Genomic DNA, 18,495 nt, shown 5'->3' on the forward strand with positions numbered 1-18,495 from the left:
ATTCCTTTTGTAAGTGCATAATTGTCGGATGCCTCACCAAGTTATAATTTATAGCCAGTTAATTTTCTAAGGCTTGCTTCTTTAGCCATCACCCCAGACCAGCCCCATATGACTAAGACCAGACCTTGTACGCCACGGTTTCAAAGACTGTGCCACACAGCTCACGTGGTAAGTTGCTTCTTAAGGATATTGTAGAAACCATCCTCCCGTAACTCAACATTTTATTCATTTAAGTGAGTGTCACTGAGTCCTGATACATAATTTTATGGTTTTTTACAATTTTTTACAAGTTATCTATTTCTGTGCATTCTCTCCTGACACCTCTGGAACCACTTCATCTTTATCATTCAAAATGACTGGATTTGGTGGAAGCAGTTCTATTATGTTATAGTTTGTTATAAATGAGCAACAGTACTATAAGGAGGTACAGTACTACTAATGTCCAGTTGAATTCTTGGGACTTTGCCTTTGTATCTGTGAAGATTATCCTCTCATGGAGCTGTTGATTAATTGTAATCTACAGAAGAGGCACTGTCACTTCACATATAAAACATACAAGATTTAACTCCGTAATTCAGTTACATGTATCAATATAGTTTGGATGGTACGTACATAAAAACCCTAAACTTCAGAAAAATCAATTTTGTAGATTGAAAGTACCTGTCATTTTAGGGAACTGAGCAACTGCGGATGCCAACTGTCTTTCTTTACAGAAATATCACCCTGTAAATCTCAAAGCAAAAAAAAATAAATCTGAATTCTTGTTGCATAAGTTAATTGTCACTTCCTTCTCTTCTCCCCTATAGTCCTAAAAGAGCAAGTTATTTATATAGCACTCATCTACTGAAATTTGAATATAGGAGAGATTTCATAAATAATTCAACCTTGCCACCGTGATCCCATAAAAAAATTGCAAAGATTGCAAAGAGGTGTTAAAATTCTTTGTTCCCACCCCCATATCACTACTAAATGCAATTCATACGTGGAGGATTTCTTTTCTGAAAACAACAAAGCATATCAGATATGTCGCTAAGTATTGGTAAAAAACAAAGTAAAAAGTACAAGTGATCTAAAGACCCTCTATATAACTTGTCTTGGCAGATGTCAGGCAGATATTGGTTTGATTTCTTGGCCCAGCTACACACACAGCCTTCCGTCAAAAGGATAGTCAACATTGCTGAGCGACACTGAGTAATAAGCTAAAGGTAACAGCAGTGGTCTTCAAAGGCAGCCTCATCCAGCAATCAGCCCCAGGAATACTTTTATACTCCAGGGACTAGGAGGAATGTGAAGAGCAGGCAGCCTGACATACTCCTGTACAACTCAGTTTTTATTTCTTTGCACAAACCAAACCAACTTCCCCCCAAAACTGCAAGCTGCCTCCCGAAACCAAAACATGGGTTTCAAATGCTGATATGCATTCCTGCTGAAATAGCAACATAAAATAAGGAGGAATTATTTTACCATTTTTACTCACAGCAATAGCAAAATGGGCATCAGTGTGCATTTACATAGAAATTCAAAGTTTCATGTTCTGATTTTTTTTTCTTACAGCATAGGAATTGATTAGCATTTTTATAAAATTATTTTGGGAAGCCAATATCAAAATATTTTTATTCTCCAAGTGCATTAATCTTTATTATTACTACCTAATATAAGCTGAAGTGAAAAACAGCTACATCTGGTCAGAAAGCCGGGTAAGCACGTGCAAAGCCGTACAACTGAGACTCAGAGAGCGGAGAGCAAGCTCTGCAACCGCCGGCTGCAACTCTACGCAGGCTTGGAGCCAACATCGCATTGAAAAAGGGTGATGGTTCAAAGGTTTTTGTAGCAAACTATTACTAAACCAGCTTTTCGGTGGTGGCTGATCTGGGTCAAGCTGGTTTTGATCAATACTGATTTGGAAAGACAGCCTGCAGCGGCAGCGTTCTGTACTGCTCTTCTTCAGAGCCATGTGTGATGGATGCCGAGTCAATGGTACCTCTTCCCTCATCCCCTTGAATATACTCCTCACAAACATGACATTTTTAAATTTGCCAGGGGCATAACCTAGAGATGCAAGCAAGCTAACATTTTTTTTAAAGTACATTTTTCCATTTACAGGAAAGTAAGTGAAGGAATCATTAAAAATAAGTGACAAATTTATTTACTTTCTTATTTTTTTAAATAGGAAAAAGGATAACTGCCAATTTAAAAACACCCCACATTAGTCACAGGAAAATATTTCTTATATTTGCTGTACAGAATGGATTCAGAATTAGTAAGAAGCCTTACTGAGGTCTGGCATTTCTAATTCAAAAAAGAAACATGGCACTCCTGCTAACCTGTGAAATAACACTGTTTCTGATCATAAGTTTCAGTTTCCTTAAATGCTACTTAAACCGCCTGGAACAAAGAAAGTATTTTGCCATCTTGCCTTTGTGCTTCTGCATCCATGCTACACAGAGAACCTGGATTTTATTTTCTCGATAGCAGGATGAAACAGTGGAAGAAATAAAGGAAACAGGCAAAGAACCAGTCCTAATTCAAAATTTAAAATATTTGAAACTGTGCCATTAACTGAAACCTGTGATTCACTTTGAAAGCAGCTTTGGAAGGAAATTCCCACATAAATAACTCACATTTTGCTTAAAAGTGGAATCTCAGAAAAAACTATTTTTACCTCTAAACATTAAATCCACAGGAAAAAAGGTACAAAGATTAACACTCGGCAACTGCTGTACTTTCAGACTGACAGCCCAAAGGGGATGCTTGGGTTTCGGGTTTGTTTCAAGTTGTTCTCGGTTTCTAATTTTCAATTTTGAAGTAGTGAGGACTTGCATCGTTTTTAAAGATGAACACAGTGTTCACATTTTCCAAATCAAAGAAAAATAACAGGTTTAAAATTCAATTTACAAGGAGTTAAAAAGTTTCATGATAACCGAGCCTTCAAACTAGGTGTGAAAATGATCAAAAGAAGCACTCGTCTCTTGCTGGTTACACTACAGCAATGTTAATTTATTTGAGAAACGCTACAGCCTTGTTGAATTTTTTTTGAAAAGCTACATCTGGTTTACATGACCTTGTCACAGTTAACGATCAATGATTTTAAAACAAAGAAACTTTAAAAGGAAAAAACAAATTAACTTTTAAAATTTTATGACTGAAATATAGGAGATATTAATTACTGGAAATAGAAAATGTTTCCACCTCAATCAAAAGTCTAATGTATCTGACCTTTGAATTTAAGCTTGTTTCTTACTCAATTTAAAGCATTATTTCTTTTTGTTCACCAGCAAAGCATAGGAAGTCATCCTCAAAAACAAAATAGACAATACACAGTGACAAGATAAGGAATACCCATTAATAGTAATATTTATATAAAACAGTGAGTTGAAATGTGTTTTTTCTCATATTGCTTCTTTCATGCTAGCGTCATACATTAAGAAATATTAAAGACCAGTATGCCTTGGGGTATAAAAATACTAACTTGAACTAAAATAAGTGTACAGTTAAAATGAAGCATAACCAACAGCAACAAAAAAGTCAATGAAAAGAATTCTTAATTAAAACCAGAAAGCACAAGTCACAAAGGAAGTACAGTAAAATGCTCAGGATATTCTCAATCAGCCAACTCTCTGCAGTTACTCTAACAAGAAAAAACCCAGTAACTTTTGAAATCACTGTTCAGAAAGAGAACGTTCCTAAGGGGAAAAATGCACCTTATCAAAATATTATCACTGAACCTTAAAACATGAAGACGGAAGAATTACAGTTTTACAAGTATAACTTATAGGGAACCTTAAGATGGGTAAAGACAGGACGTTACAATGAGGGTAAACCTTAAAGACATCTTACGAGCAAAACTTTTGGGCTTTGTGCCTGAAATCATACAACTGGTTTATGATTTGCAATTCAATCTTGAGAAGCAAGCAGGCTAATCACTTGACAAATGCATTCAAAATCCGCTAACCCTGCTGTGCCACGCGGAAACAATAACTGATTGTGTTTTGACTCTTATTATTCTAGTAGTAAACATGAATAGGGGCCAATGGAAAACATTTCCTGTGAGTACAGCAATTCATAGCAGTTCTCGTTTTCAGCTGTAATTCACTGCAACCTGCAAAGGCTTCTGCTTACCTGCAAATACAATCCTTTGCCTACATTGCCTAACACTAAAATCCAAGTATGGCCCGCTGTTTTGGACACATTTGAAAGAGATGCACATAAAATAATAAGTACAAAATGACTAGTTTATTTATGAGGAGCTGTCCTATAATACAATGATTCTGACCTACCTCAATTTATTACCGTGAAATATGGTGACTGAGAAATGGATACCAAAGGGCAAGATTTAAATGATAATGATATTTCTCCAAGGACTTGCTTTTCAGGGACGCACTACAAAAAAGATTGGTAGTACCTGGGAAAACGTTAGTTAACTGAGACTGAACAACTTCCTACCTGAAAACAGTATCCAGTTTGCCTCCAAAGTCAAGACACTAAGGCAAAAAAATTGGAATATAATCTAGCAGATGGTACATCGATAAAGATAACTATTTCGCTTTTAGATGCTCTTCCAGAAGACAAAATGAACTAGTCAATTCTTCTGAAGTTGTATCTCTGACACTATTCTTGGTGACTTCAGATACGAGAAATGAGAATGTGAATTGCCAATAAAGAATGTTAACTGCATACCCGGGGGGCTTTTGTGGTTTTTTCTTTTTTCTTGTTTTTAATACCCTTTTCGGTCATCCAGGCAACTTCCGATTATGCATTCAGTTTAAATGTACCATGCATACAAAGGCCAGAAGCAGAACCGCAGCAGGCAGGGCTGGGTTTTAAATGCACGAACACTGCGAGCCCCTAGTTCTGTGTACGGCCCTGCAGGCTGTCTCCCTAAGCTAGGTTCTGCGACCGCAGGACCCAAGGCAATCAGCAGACTGCACAAGGTAGTTTTGCAGATCCACGCTAGCTAGGTCAGGTTTATAAGCTCATTCATTTCCCAACTCATTTTTGCTGGGCTCTGCAGGCATTTCTAATGCGTGAGTCTGATCACGCTGGGTTCTGGGAAGGTTTAGTTGCTCTGGGTCAGCACTGATGAGACTGACCAAGCTTTATCCTGCAACAGATGCCTCTCCCCAGTGCTCCTCAGAGCCTTCGTTAGCTGAGTTTTTCTGTTCCTGAAAGTATCGCAGTTATTCAGAACAACACAGGAACATTCAGTATTTTGAGCTGCTCATTTCTCTTTAGGGACAGAACGGAAAATGACAGTCAAAATCGAACCAGCCCTTGGAAACAGCAAATGAAAGCAACTCTCTAATTTGCTCACTAATAGGGAATCAAAACTGCACACATATCTTTCCAGAGAGTTTAGCAAGGTACCTGTCATCTCAAGAACATCATCAAAAGTGACTCAGTTACTGTTGGGAGAGACACATTAAACATGCTATTAAATCTGTGAATTAAAGGTTGAGAATACTAAATTAGGGATGCATCTTAAATAGAAAAGATGAGGGATGGAAAGCAACTGCCCCACAAACACTTCCTATTAGGGACGAATGAAATATTTCATTCATTTCTCATGAAAAACATGAATAAATATTTTTCTTAGACAAACACAGAATGCTTACCTCATTTACCTCAGTTACTCTAGCAGAACTTTAAAACTAGTAACTACACTGACATCTCAAACAGAACAGCTTATTCCATCTACTTCCTGAACATATTTTGCATAAGTAAAAACAGAAACACTGCATAAACTGCATTTTCATTTCAACTGGTAGCTAAAATACCTTGTAATTCAGTAAGAATTACCCAAGAAGCCAAATACTCAACCCCACTAAAATCAGTAATTTTCTAACTACATTGACACTAACGAGTCTAAGTTTTGTAGCACGAACAGCGCCTAAGACGACATACTGACCTTCATGCCTGTGCGAGAGCAAATCATGACTGTCCTTCCCATACCTGGATTTCTGCAACTTCCACTGATTGCAAAGCTGGCATTTAGGACATGGAACAGTGTTTCAGACTTTATACAAGGGCTAACGGTGGAGGAATAGCGTTATTGCCTCATTTTATATTTTAGAGTCATTTTGCATTGCACAAACAAATTAAGAAAATGCACTTTGTAACTTTAATAGGCCATCGCCACCCTCTGGATTATAACCTTGCTTCCAGGGAATTAAAAAAAAAATTGTGGCTGAGAGAGAAATATTAATTAAAATAAAGGGTATTTTAGCAATTCTGGATTTTTTTAAAGTCTATTTTATACATATATTTCCATATACTTATTTTCATCACATTTACGCAAGAATAAAAAATGTTGGCAGCTTTGTTTCTTTTTCTGAAGCAAAATCTTCCCATGGGACTGACCCCAAGCCAGCTGATAGTGAAGGGGTACTAAGGAGGACTTCAGACTTTCACAAGAAGGCCTCCCAGGAGGCAGTTCCACTTTCAACCAGAGTTCCAGGGACTTTTAAGCACATGACATTTCAAGCCAACAGCAAAACGCAGTACTGAGCCCCACGCATACAACGACAGTAAAGCCAATGGAATAAAAGATAGTACGAAAGACAAAAGTTACAGGGTTATGCTTTAGGGAGTTACGGCTCCAAAAAATGGGATGGAAACAGGAAAAAATCTGAAGGAGTAAAAGAGTGAAATACTATTTATTAAAATGTTTGAACTGTATAGAAGTGAAAATGGCAGAAAGCACTAAGAGGATCTTTCCAAAAGAAGGGCAAAGCAAAGTCTTGGTTAAGACTGATATATGAGAAGGAGGAAAAAAAACAAATACAAGAGTCAAGCTGAGAATTACAAATGCAAGCGTTTCCGTGAAATAGGCAAAATTGAAGCAATTGGCAGTAGCTTATCAGCTAAATAAATCAGATTACAGCAATCAATTTACTGGCTAAATTAATTAAAACATGGAATCAATTATGTTGCATGTGAGAAGTCGGGATGATGTCACCAGAGCAGAGCGTAAACATGTTCTGAGGCACCGAGGATCGTTACAAAAGGTCTGACCCTGGCAAAAGCTTTGCCGTGGTGGCTGGTAGCGTGTGGCTGCGCTGGGACGCGGCACATGCCTGTGGTGTCACTTCCACAGCTGCTCTGTATCTGCACCTAATTACAGCTTTTAACTTTTATCACATTTTGAAACTAATCCCATATGCTAGTTATCCTCGGCATGAAATAAATCTGCATGATCGCTCTACTTACCCTACATTATTTAATTTTTCATTTCTGTTCTTGTGTTTCTAACACCTTCTGAGTATGGAAAATGATTCCTACAAGATTTGGCAGCTCTTGTCCTTCCCCACATTCCCCTGAATCTTCACCAACTAATGAGTTCACTCCTGGTCTAGTTACAAAAAAGAGCAGAATTATTCTGCTAAAGAATCAAATGTCACAACATTCAAATGGTGAAGGAGTATCTCGAGCACACAACCATCTAAGATTCATCTCTTCAATGCGAGGAGAAGTACGCCAGGATATCTTTATTTTTCAAGCAAAGTTGTCAGAAGATTATCTAATTTCAAAATACTTCTGTTGGTTACACAATCTCTGTGATGGTCACTTTGGATTAAAACACATTTTTGGGAATTTTGCAGCCCAAGCCAAATGCTTCATGAACTACACTGGAAGTCAGACGATGGTGCTTCTTGAGGGGCGCTGGTTTACTCTGCTACGTGTATGTCAGAAGCAGATATATTTAGAATACCAATAAATACAAACTTTTAAATGACAAATATTTAGCAAAGTTTGAGATTTGCTAGAACAACGCAAAATGGAGTTCATATTATGACCGTACTTCAAATCACATTTTAAAGACCTTTCTGGTTTTGCAATTGATTGTTTTGGGAGACTCTGTTGCAGAGCTGAGGGTTCAGTGTAATTTCTAACCCACAAGCCAATTTATGCAGTGCCAGTTGTTTAGGACCCACAAATTAAGTTAATAACCTTACCTTTTTATTACAAAAGCACTGGAATATTTGAGCATATTTTTGCACGTGAGGCGAAAACCCCATGCCGGTCATTTCAGTTTAATCCAAACATACTAAAAAGTGAGGAGAAAAATTTGCCTGGCTATATCTTATTGTCACTATCTTCATTGTTTAAATATCTTGTATGTTCAAGGATCACAGATTTAGACATATGCATTCTGATGATTCCAAGTGTTTATAAACTTAATTAGAAACAGATACAAACTTGTAAGATGTGTCTCTTCTACAGGAGCTGCTAGAAATAATTGATATCTCTGTCTTTTTTCTTGGTTATAGAATTAAAATTTATTACCTATAGCTCTGATAAGATAGCGGAAAGTTAGTTCTTTAGAATAATTTAGTTCATGATCTATCAGAATTTATTTGAACTGTTTCCTAACTTTCCAAATTACACAACACTGTATCTTTAAAAAATTATAAACAGCAGTTGTTTTAGAGCAGACCAGCAATGTCTCCCTGATCAGATGATTGCACAGTTCTAAACAATTTGTTTAATGTTTTCCATCTGTGATAGTTTTGCGACTACATTTTCATCCTCTCTAGAACTTCAGTGCATTTATCCTTATAAACATTAATCTGCATCGCACTACCCTTATAAACATTAACGTATACTGTCTTTTGCATTAATCCATCTGACAAGATTCAAAGATGCAACACTACACATATACGTCACTTTGCCAGGGATCTAAACTATCAGACGTGACCAAATGGCAACCGCAGTTCACTTTATGGATACAAATATGTGATCATGGCTTTTCCGTTAAGAGAGGGAGGAGGAATAAGACCAGAATTATGCTAATACACGATGCCTTTTAAATATATTTTAAACAGCCTCTGTACTTGATGAGGGGAAAAAAGGAAAAAAAAATCAACGAAGTCCTTGCGTTCACATACACAATAAATGTAAAATATGTTTTAAATACGCCCTTTTTATTAGCAAAGAATACTATCTAAGTTGTACATAAAGTTAACTGTTTTGAAAAACACAGCACTAGAAATCAAGGTTATTGAAATAGTTGTGACAGATTAGTTTTCTAGTGAAAGCACTATGCACACAAATATATTTTTAAAATAAATACAGTTTTATATAACTGCCCAAGCCTGCAGATTTCTGGGTAAGAATTCTAAGTTTTATTTACTGGAACTAATAACCCTCAGCTTCTTGCAAGAAGCATTAAGATGCATAATCAAGTCACTAATAAGAGGATTCAGAAGTTATTAAATACTGGGAATGTTGTTTGCCTTTTACTATTCTAACTTACTGTGTTCAGCAGAATAACAATGCTGAAAAGCTGTGAAAATTTTCATTTTGTATGTAGCAAAGAAAATGGAGAAGTTTTAAAAATCTGGTAAAAACTTGCAATAAAAGTTACAAGACTACTACAGAAAAAGACTGGAAATCTTAAGTAATTTTCTTTAGTTCAGTAACTCAAAACCAATAGTGATCTGGTATCAACTCTGTTCGTAAGGTAATACATCGAATGGGGTTTTTTACAGAGTGATTCTTGTGAGCCTGAAGTGAGACCTCTCACTTCAAATTCTGACCTCCACAGAGATATGTGTAGTGTCCCAGGACTCTGGCACTGATCACTGGACTAATACTCCAGGAAAGGAGAGCTCAGGCACTGATTTTAGTGTTGGCTGGGGTTTTTTTTTCAGATGGTTAAGACTTGTATGTGAACATGAGGCAATTTATAAGACTTTTTGGATTTCAACATCTGTCTTTTGTGCAGACGTAGCCTCACCAGCTCCTGGGTTGCTGCAGGCAGATCACTGAAAAGCACAGAAAAGACAAATTATCTTCTTTTGATTCCAATGCCTATCGTCATTTTGGCTCAGACCAGCTGGAAATAGTCTAAAGCCTAAATTCTTCTAAGGACCTCCACCCCTCTGCTGAAAGAAGCAAGGTCTTTATTACTGTGGGGAGATGGCAGAGGCCAAGTCGGGTCTGCACCAAGAACAATGAGGCAGGTGGTTGCTGAATTGTTAGGCACTGGCAAATTTCAGCTGGCACATGACCTTGGCTTTGTAATCTCCTCAGCTTTTCACACCTAGTTTCTTTCTACATAGTGTATCTAAACAACAGCATCTCTATTCATCTCTTCAAATATCTATCTACATTTTCAAGTTTTAAACCTACCATTACTTATTTCAACAGCTTGCTTCTGTTCTTGGCAAGCCCTTCTTCTCATCATTCTACCTATATGCACTACTGCAAAATTTACTTCCCCATCTTTCCATGCATGTCTCTACCAGCTACCCATACTCTAATCACATCAGACTGACCTCACTTCTAAAGCTTTCCACAGTCTGTTTCAACCCCATCTTCATTCCTAGCACCTACAGGCAGCAATGCAAGTTCTGCCTCGGACTGACTATGGGATCTGATATCCCAGACCAGTATATCTGTTTTTGAATGAAACTCCTTCGTGCCTCCCCATATTCTTCATTTCTCCTACACTTCTCATGCTGCGTACGATTTCTCCATAAACTCTAAAAAACAACTAATGTACTTCCTTAGATCCCTCTTCGAAACTCTCCTTCACTGTGATGTTTACAAAAAAATCCATACACTTTAGTCAGTTTAGTCTGTTACTATTTAGTCTATTAATAGACTATAATTTAGTCTATTACTATAATTGACCAGACAAACCAGAAGAGCTTCTCTGTTTCTTTATACCACCCATTTGCATCCACCGTGGTTTGTGTTAGACTATACTCGCTGGAGCAAAGAGTGTCTTGTCTCCAAGAACACACAAAGCCAACACAGCGGGGTCTACGTATGCCTTTGTCGTGTATTTTTCAACACTGGAGAAAGTACTTGAATTTTAATTAATGTATTCCATTCGATTCCATTTTGATTCCACTCTATTATTAGATATACGGGAAGTTGAACAGATGTGTATTAGCTTAGCCAATTTATCAACTTCAGCAAACAAATCAGTCAAGGAAAAAACAGCATTAAAGTCCTTTTTGATCTGCACTACTCAAAGCTTCTGCTCAAAGCAGCGGACACAGGAAGGTGGGAAGCAGCTTCCACCACCGCGGTTGCTGTGGGCCATGCCTAGCAATTCGGATCAAGGACAGCTTTTTCACTTGGGGGAAAGCACCCTGTTCGCCCTGGTTGGCACACATACACCCCACATGACGTGACACAGTCAGGAGACTATAAAACTATGAAGGCTTTGAAGCCGCCAGTTTAGATTGGGATTGTATCTGCCTTTATCTGAAGTTGCTTCTTAAAGGTGTTGACAGTCTAGTGGTGATGGGAAGAGAGATTTGAAGTTTCCCACTAATTTAATTACCATCCCAAAAGTAATTTTCATTAGGATTTTACTTCATGAACACATTTTTCACAGGATTCTCTCAGGAGCAGCAAACGGAAATTCTCAACAGATGTTAGGAAAAAAAAAAGACATATCAGTTGGTTAGTCTCAGAAAAATGGAAAGTGGAAGGATAAAAGTATTGCCAGGATACCAAGTAAATTATTTATAATTCTTTTCATACTGCATTTATTCCATGGGCAAAGCTGTTAGTTAAAGTACCGACGAAATAAAACCCTGAAGACCGGTTCTGAGAAGAAGTAGTTAACTAGTGTGACAGACAGACCACGGCCAGGAATATTTTAGCAGCCACTACCATGTGACTGAATTTGGCTCATCAGTTTTCATATGTTGTCAAAGTCACTGACAAGCGCTTATCTGCAGAGCAATCTTTTAATGAACTTCTTTTTTCTTCAACCTAAGTCCATCTGTACTTACAGCTTCATTTCACATCGGGTTCATTCTTACAAAGTAAAGGTTAATGGCCTGTTAGATGCAGTTTAGCACTATCTCAATTTTCAGAACGCATCAGTATCCAAAGCCTCTATTACTGCCCTACCTCACTAACTGTTCCTTTATTTGTAAGTAAATGACTGGCCACTGTTTAATAATAAACACATCAGAATCCTAATAAACGTCTCTCATTTATAAGATGACGCCAGGTCTTCTGAATTTTTTAAATTGAACAGACAAGAAAAATGAAAAATCTGTTCCAAGGCATGAGTAATTTAGGCAAAACTGGTAATTCATAAAAGCAAGAATATTTGACAAACATGACCTTTTATCCATGAATGCTGTCTGAGCATTGCTATGGAATTTTTGTTTCTGAAGTAACTGATGTTTTTCAATACCTGTTAGGAACTGCACATAAAGAGCCTGCTAGCAGTTTATTTAAATACCAAATTTGAGAGTTTGCTGGCACAAGACCTCATCGTTGTCTCTGTATGACTGAAGTGTTTTGAGGTTAAGTAAGGTTGAATCTCATTACACTGGCCAGAAGTAGTAAAGAGTTGGACCTATTTCAACCATCAGGCACCCACGATTTGCCATCCAAAACAATAAAAAGTTATTATCGTTCCTATGATTGCTTTTTTAAGTTATTAACTGTTAGACACTTCTTTAGACTTATCTCTGTGGTATAAAGAGTTAAGAACTTTGTTTAGTTTGTCTGTTCTCTCTTCTTCATTCTCCAACTGTTAACAAAAGTATTAGACGTCAGAGGAGAAGGGGATGGAAAACAATACACTTTAAAACCATTTGAAAATGCTCAAGCTCGGGACAACCACATAACGCAAAACAGGCAAAAAGCCTCTGCAAATATCAATTAATATTTTCTGATACTTTAGAAAACTTTTGCTACTTTTTGTGAGCAGCTCTTTTCTTTTTCTTTTTTTTTTTTTCAGAAAAGAAAAAATAAATCTGATTATAGGAAGAAGCTCTGCAACGTAGTGTGTATGAATACTCAGAAATCCTTTTCATATTGCAGAGACTTGGAAGGTCAGAGTGCATAGCACTCTCTCCTGAAGTAGCACTCGCTGCTGTTCTATAATGCATTTTCATAAGCTGCAACCGGTAAATTTATTAGGTCAATTTTTAAATTTTTTAAAGGGAGGGAAAAGAAGTTCCAAAATTGCCAAACATGATGAACAAACTAGTGTGAGGTAATGTTTCACAAATTTTCTGACATTACAGGCAACATTAAAAGATGACCATTTCCAGTGACTGTTTTATTGCCCAGGCAGCAATGCAAGTCGCCCTATTTCTCCCAGTTGTTTACTGGACCTGGTTATTGCCCTCAGTTTCTACGTCGGAAGTCCCACTCCTGATAAATCATGACCTACGTAACTGACATAATTATGGGCAGTATTATAGAAAGCTGATTCAAGAGGAATAAAGCACACCATCATTCCTATTGCTCTTTTTTAAATTCACTGTAACTTCATTAAACTCATATTACTGACTATTGTAAAGAGAAAAGAAGTGAGGAAGAAACTGATTTTACTGTTGAGAAATAGCTTCCTTAGAGCTAGAAACTACTTAAACCTCAAATGACTATAAGCTCACAGCAGGTCCAGTGCATTTCAACGCGTAGCTATGTTTTAATTTCCTTAAACCACAGGACGTAAGTCACAGTTCCAGTAGTGTCTGGAGTGAGATATTCTGTGCTGATAATGATGCAAAGTTTTATGTCCTGCAGTTTCCAAATGCGTGGTACGCCACAGGAATTTCACAGGATCGAGAAGATGATGCCCCTTTGCTTGTATGGGGTTAACAGCTTCAAAGGCAGTTTAGTTGTCATTTTTCTGCTTAAATGAATGCACTTATTATTTCTGAATAACAAGAGTATCTTGAACACCACTGGCCTCCAAAACCTTTTCCCTTCTTCCTCCTACCTTTGTAATTTTTTTCCAAATTCCTGTCACCAATCTAATGGTGATTCCAGCTGATCAAGACACGATGTGCTGCCCATTCAAATCTCTTACACATTGAGCTTTTCCCATGGCGATAGATACTCTTTCCAAAGAGCATCCAAGCACGCTCCCCAGTCTGTTTCCCACCGCATGGCAAGGCTACCTGCACAATGCCTAAAGAACATTCTCTACTTACACAGAACATAATTCTGCTACTAACATTTCTAGATATACTGATTTAAAAGCTTATTTCATCTCATTACTGTAAGTATTTTAACTAGAGTATTACCCTTTCAGAACATTTAGAATTAGGAAGTAGTATGATCTTAGCATTCCAGTTGAGCAACCAAGTCATAGCACAAATGGGAACATGCACAGGATGAGGAAAAGCAAGAAACTGAAGCAGCTTCTCCAGAAGTTCACAATCCTGCTTAAATGGTCATCTCTTCAAATTCCTTTCATTTATCCACATCCTTCCCTTCCAACAGTTAACCGGCTAGTGAATGAAAATTTTGTTAAACTACAGCCATGAAAAATAAAGCAGCAGCTGTGAAGACTACTCAAACTCAGAGACAGGTAAATCCATATTTTGATGGCTAGAAACAGACCATGGTGTTAGGTACTCTTGAGCTTAATTACCAACATCTCTGAATAATGCCACAACTTTTCTCAACTGTTACTCAGTGGGGAAAGAGAAAATTTCAAGAAGATATTCTGCAATTTGCAGTTAATAAAAAAAGTTAAACCCGTTTTCCATTTTCTACCCAAGCATCACACCATGCATTCTCTAACCGAGCTCCCTTGGGGCCTGCAATCGGCCCACAGTGTCAGTAGCTAAAGCAAGTACATGTATTTTTTTTCCATTTGATTGCATTGGTTTACAGTATCATTACTGTATTATGTTCTGGTCAGTAATATTTTTGACCATTCTATGCTGGCAAATCACTAAGTATCTATTTTACAGAATGTAAAAAATCTACATCCCATCTACTTCAAACTGTTTCAGGTGTTTCTGCTGTTCATTGTAGTATTCAAATTCTCTGACAGATTGTTAAACTAAATCTGCCAGTTTGTTTCTTAACAAATGCACTTGATGCCTTCAAGCTTCTCCATCCCATTCACTTTCCTGTATTGATTCTAATTTCCTTTCTTTATGCATTCATCCGACTGGAATCTAAGGGAGGAATAATTATTTGATCGGTTTTGTTCATGCACAGAATAACAAATATAATTACTGGAAAGGCAGCAATATGTGTTAATTTTGAACTACATATAGTCTGTAAAACAGAATGTACTTAAAATTTGTATTACTTATTTTATGTTAAAAGATAAAACTCTCTATTTGCTAATGCTTGCTGGAGGAGCTGTGAATTTTACACTTTTTATCCTTTATAGATAAGATTTCCATAATGCTTCAGCAGCAGATGATACCAATACATTATAAAACCAAGACAATTTACGGACCTATCATCACTTGTAAACTTACCTGCTTTTACGTCCTGGTTGAATCGACAGTATTTCGAGTGCTCGAGCAGGGGTAGACATTGCTCAATAGGCGTCCAGACGTACGTCTCTGGACACAACAAGTCAGAGGGCCTATACTGACCCTAGAAAGGAGAAAAGAAAAGAAAAAGAAAAAGAAAAAGAGAGTAGTCATATCAGTTGCACAAGAACACTCTGGCTACAACTTTCCAGATTTTCGTAGGAACAAGGAATAGTTTTAATCTAATCTACACCAAATGTGTCAGAAACAGCTTCACAGAAATCACAGGCTTTAGTAACTTCAGCACCATCTCAGGAATACAAACTTAACCTTGGCACTTAAAGAAAATGTAAAATTAACAAAACACATTTTTACGGTATCTAAGATGAACTAGAAAAGTTTTGGCTTTGCTTACTGCAACTCTGTATTTAAGTTATCCTCTAGAGTTCTGCCAACACTAAAAAACTCAGCACCTCCAAAAGCAGCTCGTCTCAAGCCTTGGTCATTCTAGCAAATAGTGGAGACCAAAAAAAATCTAACAGAAAAAAAACCCACTTAACAGTAAGCAGGATGCTGGTTTTATTGCATTAGTGATGGAGCATTTTGTTCATTGCTAGTTAAATAGTAACATTTCCTTTTTAATTCATGGAGTTTTTCCTGGAATAGCTTACAGGTAATGATTAGTGAAATCCTACAATTTTTTGTTGATTTATTAAAAAGATATTCTTTGCAGACATTCCCAGAAACTAAACAGCTATAATTATTTTCCCTTCAGCTACACAGAAAATCACCACCTCAGCAATAACCACTTCCTCTAATCAGATCTTCATTTGATTTAAAATAAGATTATTCATCGGCCTATAACTTAAGTCAAAAAATCTGTCTTTGAGCCATTATTCTTTTAATCCATATACTCACAATGTTCAGAGCCATATGGTGGCAATATGAAATTAATTTTTAAACTGAAATTAATTTTTAAACTGAAAATTTATTACACATATCAGCTTGAAAAACAGACATACACTAAACAGAATGAAAAAGTTTGAGGATCTCAGTTACCCAGGTCTTGAGGCAACAGTTAAAAGACTGGGCGTTATAAGAAATCACACTGCAGTCGATGCAATTAAGAGTTCTTCATATCAATAATATTAAAGAGGTAATGAAGACGATCATCTTGATACAAAGTTGATTTTTTTCCAACAGCTACTATGAAAGTGCAAAGGGGTCTTGAATGAAGCTGACCAATGTTTGGGAAGGGACATAGATAATTACAATGACTACAGTCTGGCAATAAAGACGTATTTTAAAAAGTCGCATTCACAAGCTCTGCTATTCTTTTAGACACACCCTTATGCTGCAACACCCAATTTTGGAGAATCAGACAAACCATTTTTTGAATGTTTGCAGAGATTCCCAATTCTTTTTATTCTCTTACTGTTCGACTCGTCACAATATTTATAGCAGAATTCACTTTTTTCCATTATGTATTTCCCACAAACTTTAAATTGTTGAGTAAGAAACAAAAAAATTCTCTCATAAAAACAAAGTCATAACTGTCCACATGAAAAAAAAAAAGCTTCATGCTGAACCTTGTCAAATACTTGTTTTATCTTTCCAAAATGAGTCTATATTACTCTGATTTTCTCATTTGAAAAACATTCAGGATTGACTTCTAACTACTGTTGTTCAGTTTTTGGGGGTTTTTAAAATTAAATACAAATTTCTATATTAAGTTAAAACAATATTCCTCCAATTCTGTGCAGAAGCTTAAACCTCAAGGCCTTAGAAAATCCTCTAAAGCCAGAGAATGGAAATGACATTATTAAATAAACCGCTTTGAAATGTTAGCTATCTAAACAGAAATAGTTGAAAGGTATGTGAAGGTAATGCTTAAAGAACACTTTTAGTCACCATTACTCAGATGAAACAATTTAAGGACTTAGGGAAAAAAATATGCCTTTTCAGTCAGATTTTTAAAAAAATTAGAACATAATTAGTTGTTGATTTAAAGACATTTTCTCAACTGGCCCAGAAGGCAGCAATAGCCAAGTAACCATTTTTCAGAGCTGTCGCTTAAGCACAGAAAGTACAAGGTGGCAGTTTAGTCTTTCCCAGTAGCATGGGAATACTCATGGGTATAAGTAAAGATTGCTCAGTCACTTACAGTTTTCCTAGAAATTACTGCCCCTACATCTTGAAATATATCACATTTATGAATCCCATGCGTAAAAATCATATCACTACACAGCCCTATTCTAAATTACCCGATTACTTCTATAATGTCATATTCTGTCATAAAATGGGATGTATAAAATTAACTGCATTGCAGCATTATGAGTTTGGTTAGAACAAGAAAGAGCTTCTTTAGTACGGAGCAAAACAGTAATGAGAAAATTTGATTATCCAATCCATCACTGTAGATTCAGTATTTATTTTGGGCATCCAAATACCAACTTAGGAGGGAAAAAAGAAGAAATAGTTCTGAGGTGACTTCCTTTAGATGTTTTCTTCCCCCAAAATTTAGAATCTTGTTAATAAACTTCTCTGAAGATATGTGAGGCTGAGGTAATGACACATCACTGACCAGTGACACTGGTCACTGACCAGTGACAATTACAATGTAATTAGAGGTAAAAATTAAACAAGCCATTGATGCTTTTCAATATCCTCCCGTTCTAAAAGTATTTCCAAACATAGTAGCAGTAAGGTATTTCTCCCGTAAAGGTATTTTATTTACACTACTGGTTAAACCCACATCCCATGACTCATTCCGTGGAGGAAGTGGGAACATAGAGACATACTGAGGCGAGTTTCCCAAGGAACAGCATTGGCACTGTGTCTATATTGACAGAATTAAAAAGGGAATCCACAGAATCTGTTAAATCAAATGCAGTAGTTTCTAAGGGCTTTTGCCTTTTTTTCCGCCCCCCTCCCCTAAGCACTTACTCTCAATTTCCTTTCTTTCTTAAAAATGTTTAAAACCTCAGTATGAAAATAAACAACTATGAATCTACCTCACTTCTTTTTCCCCCTCTCCCCTTATTCCTGGACTGTGAAAAAATCTGAACCTGAGAACCCAGCCAGATTCTGCCTTAGGTACAGGAGCAACCGTACTTCAAGAAAAATGTTCAAATTTCATTATTCACTCTAAAATGATTACATCATCTAAAAACATTGCCTCTAAGCATACTATTTATATGCCGCCTTATTCTTAATATTGCTGATTTGCAGTATACACCCAACATAAATCCAAAACAGAAAGGGGATCTCCTGAAGGGAACTGCTG

The 18,495-nt window shown here is 36.8% G+C and overlaps 1 protein-coding gene across 5 annotated transcripts in view; it reads right to left on the bottom strand.

The window, feature by feature from the left end:
• ATE1 (arginyltransferase 1) overlaps window positions 1–18,495 on the bottom strand; it is an 87,659-nt gene that overhangs the window by 7,233 nt on the left and 61,931 nt on the right. For all 5 annotated transcript variants that reach the window (XM_072869839.1, XM_072869842.1, XM_072869840.1 and 2 more), the window contains one exon: window positions 15,213–15,333. In XM_072869839.1, coding sequence (XP_072725940.1) covers window positions 15,213–15,333 — 121 coding nt within the window. The remainder of the gene's footprint in view (window positions 1–15,212; window positions 15,334–18,495) is intronic.

The sequence above is a fragment of the Ciconia boyciana genome, chromosome 8 (assembly GCF_034638445.1).
Source record: "Ciconia boyciana chromosome 8, ASM3463844v1, whole genome shotgun sequence".
Taxonomy (NCBI): domain Eukaryota; kingdom Metazoa; phylum Chordata; class Aves; order Ciconiiformes; family Ciconiidae; genus Ciconia; species Ciconia boyciana.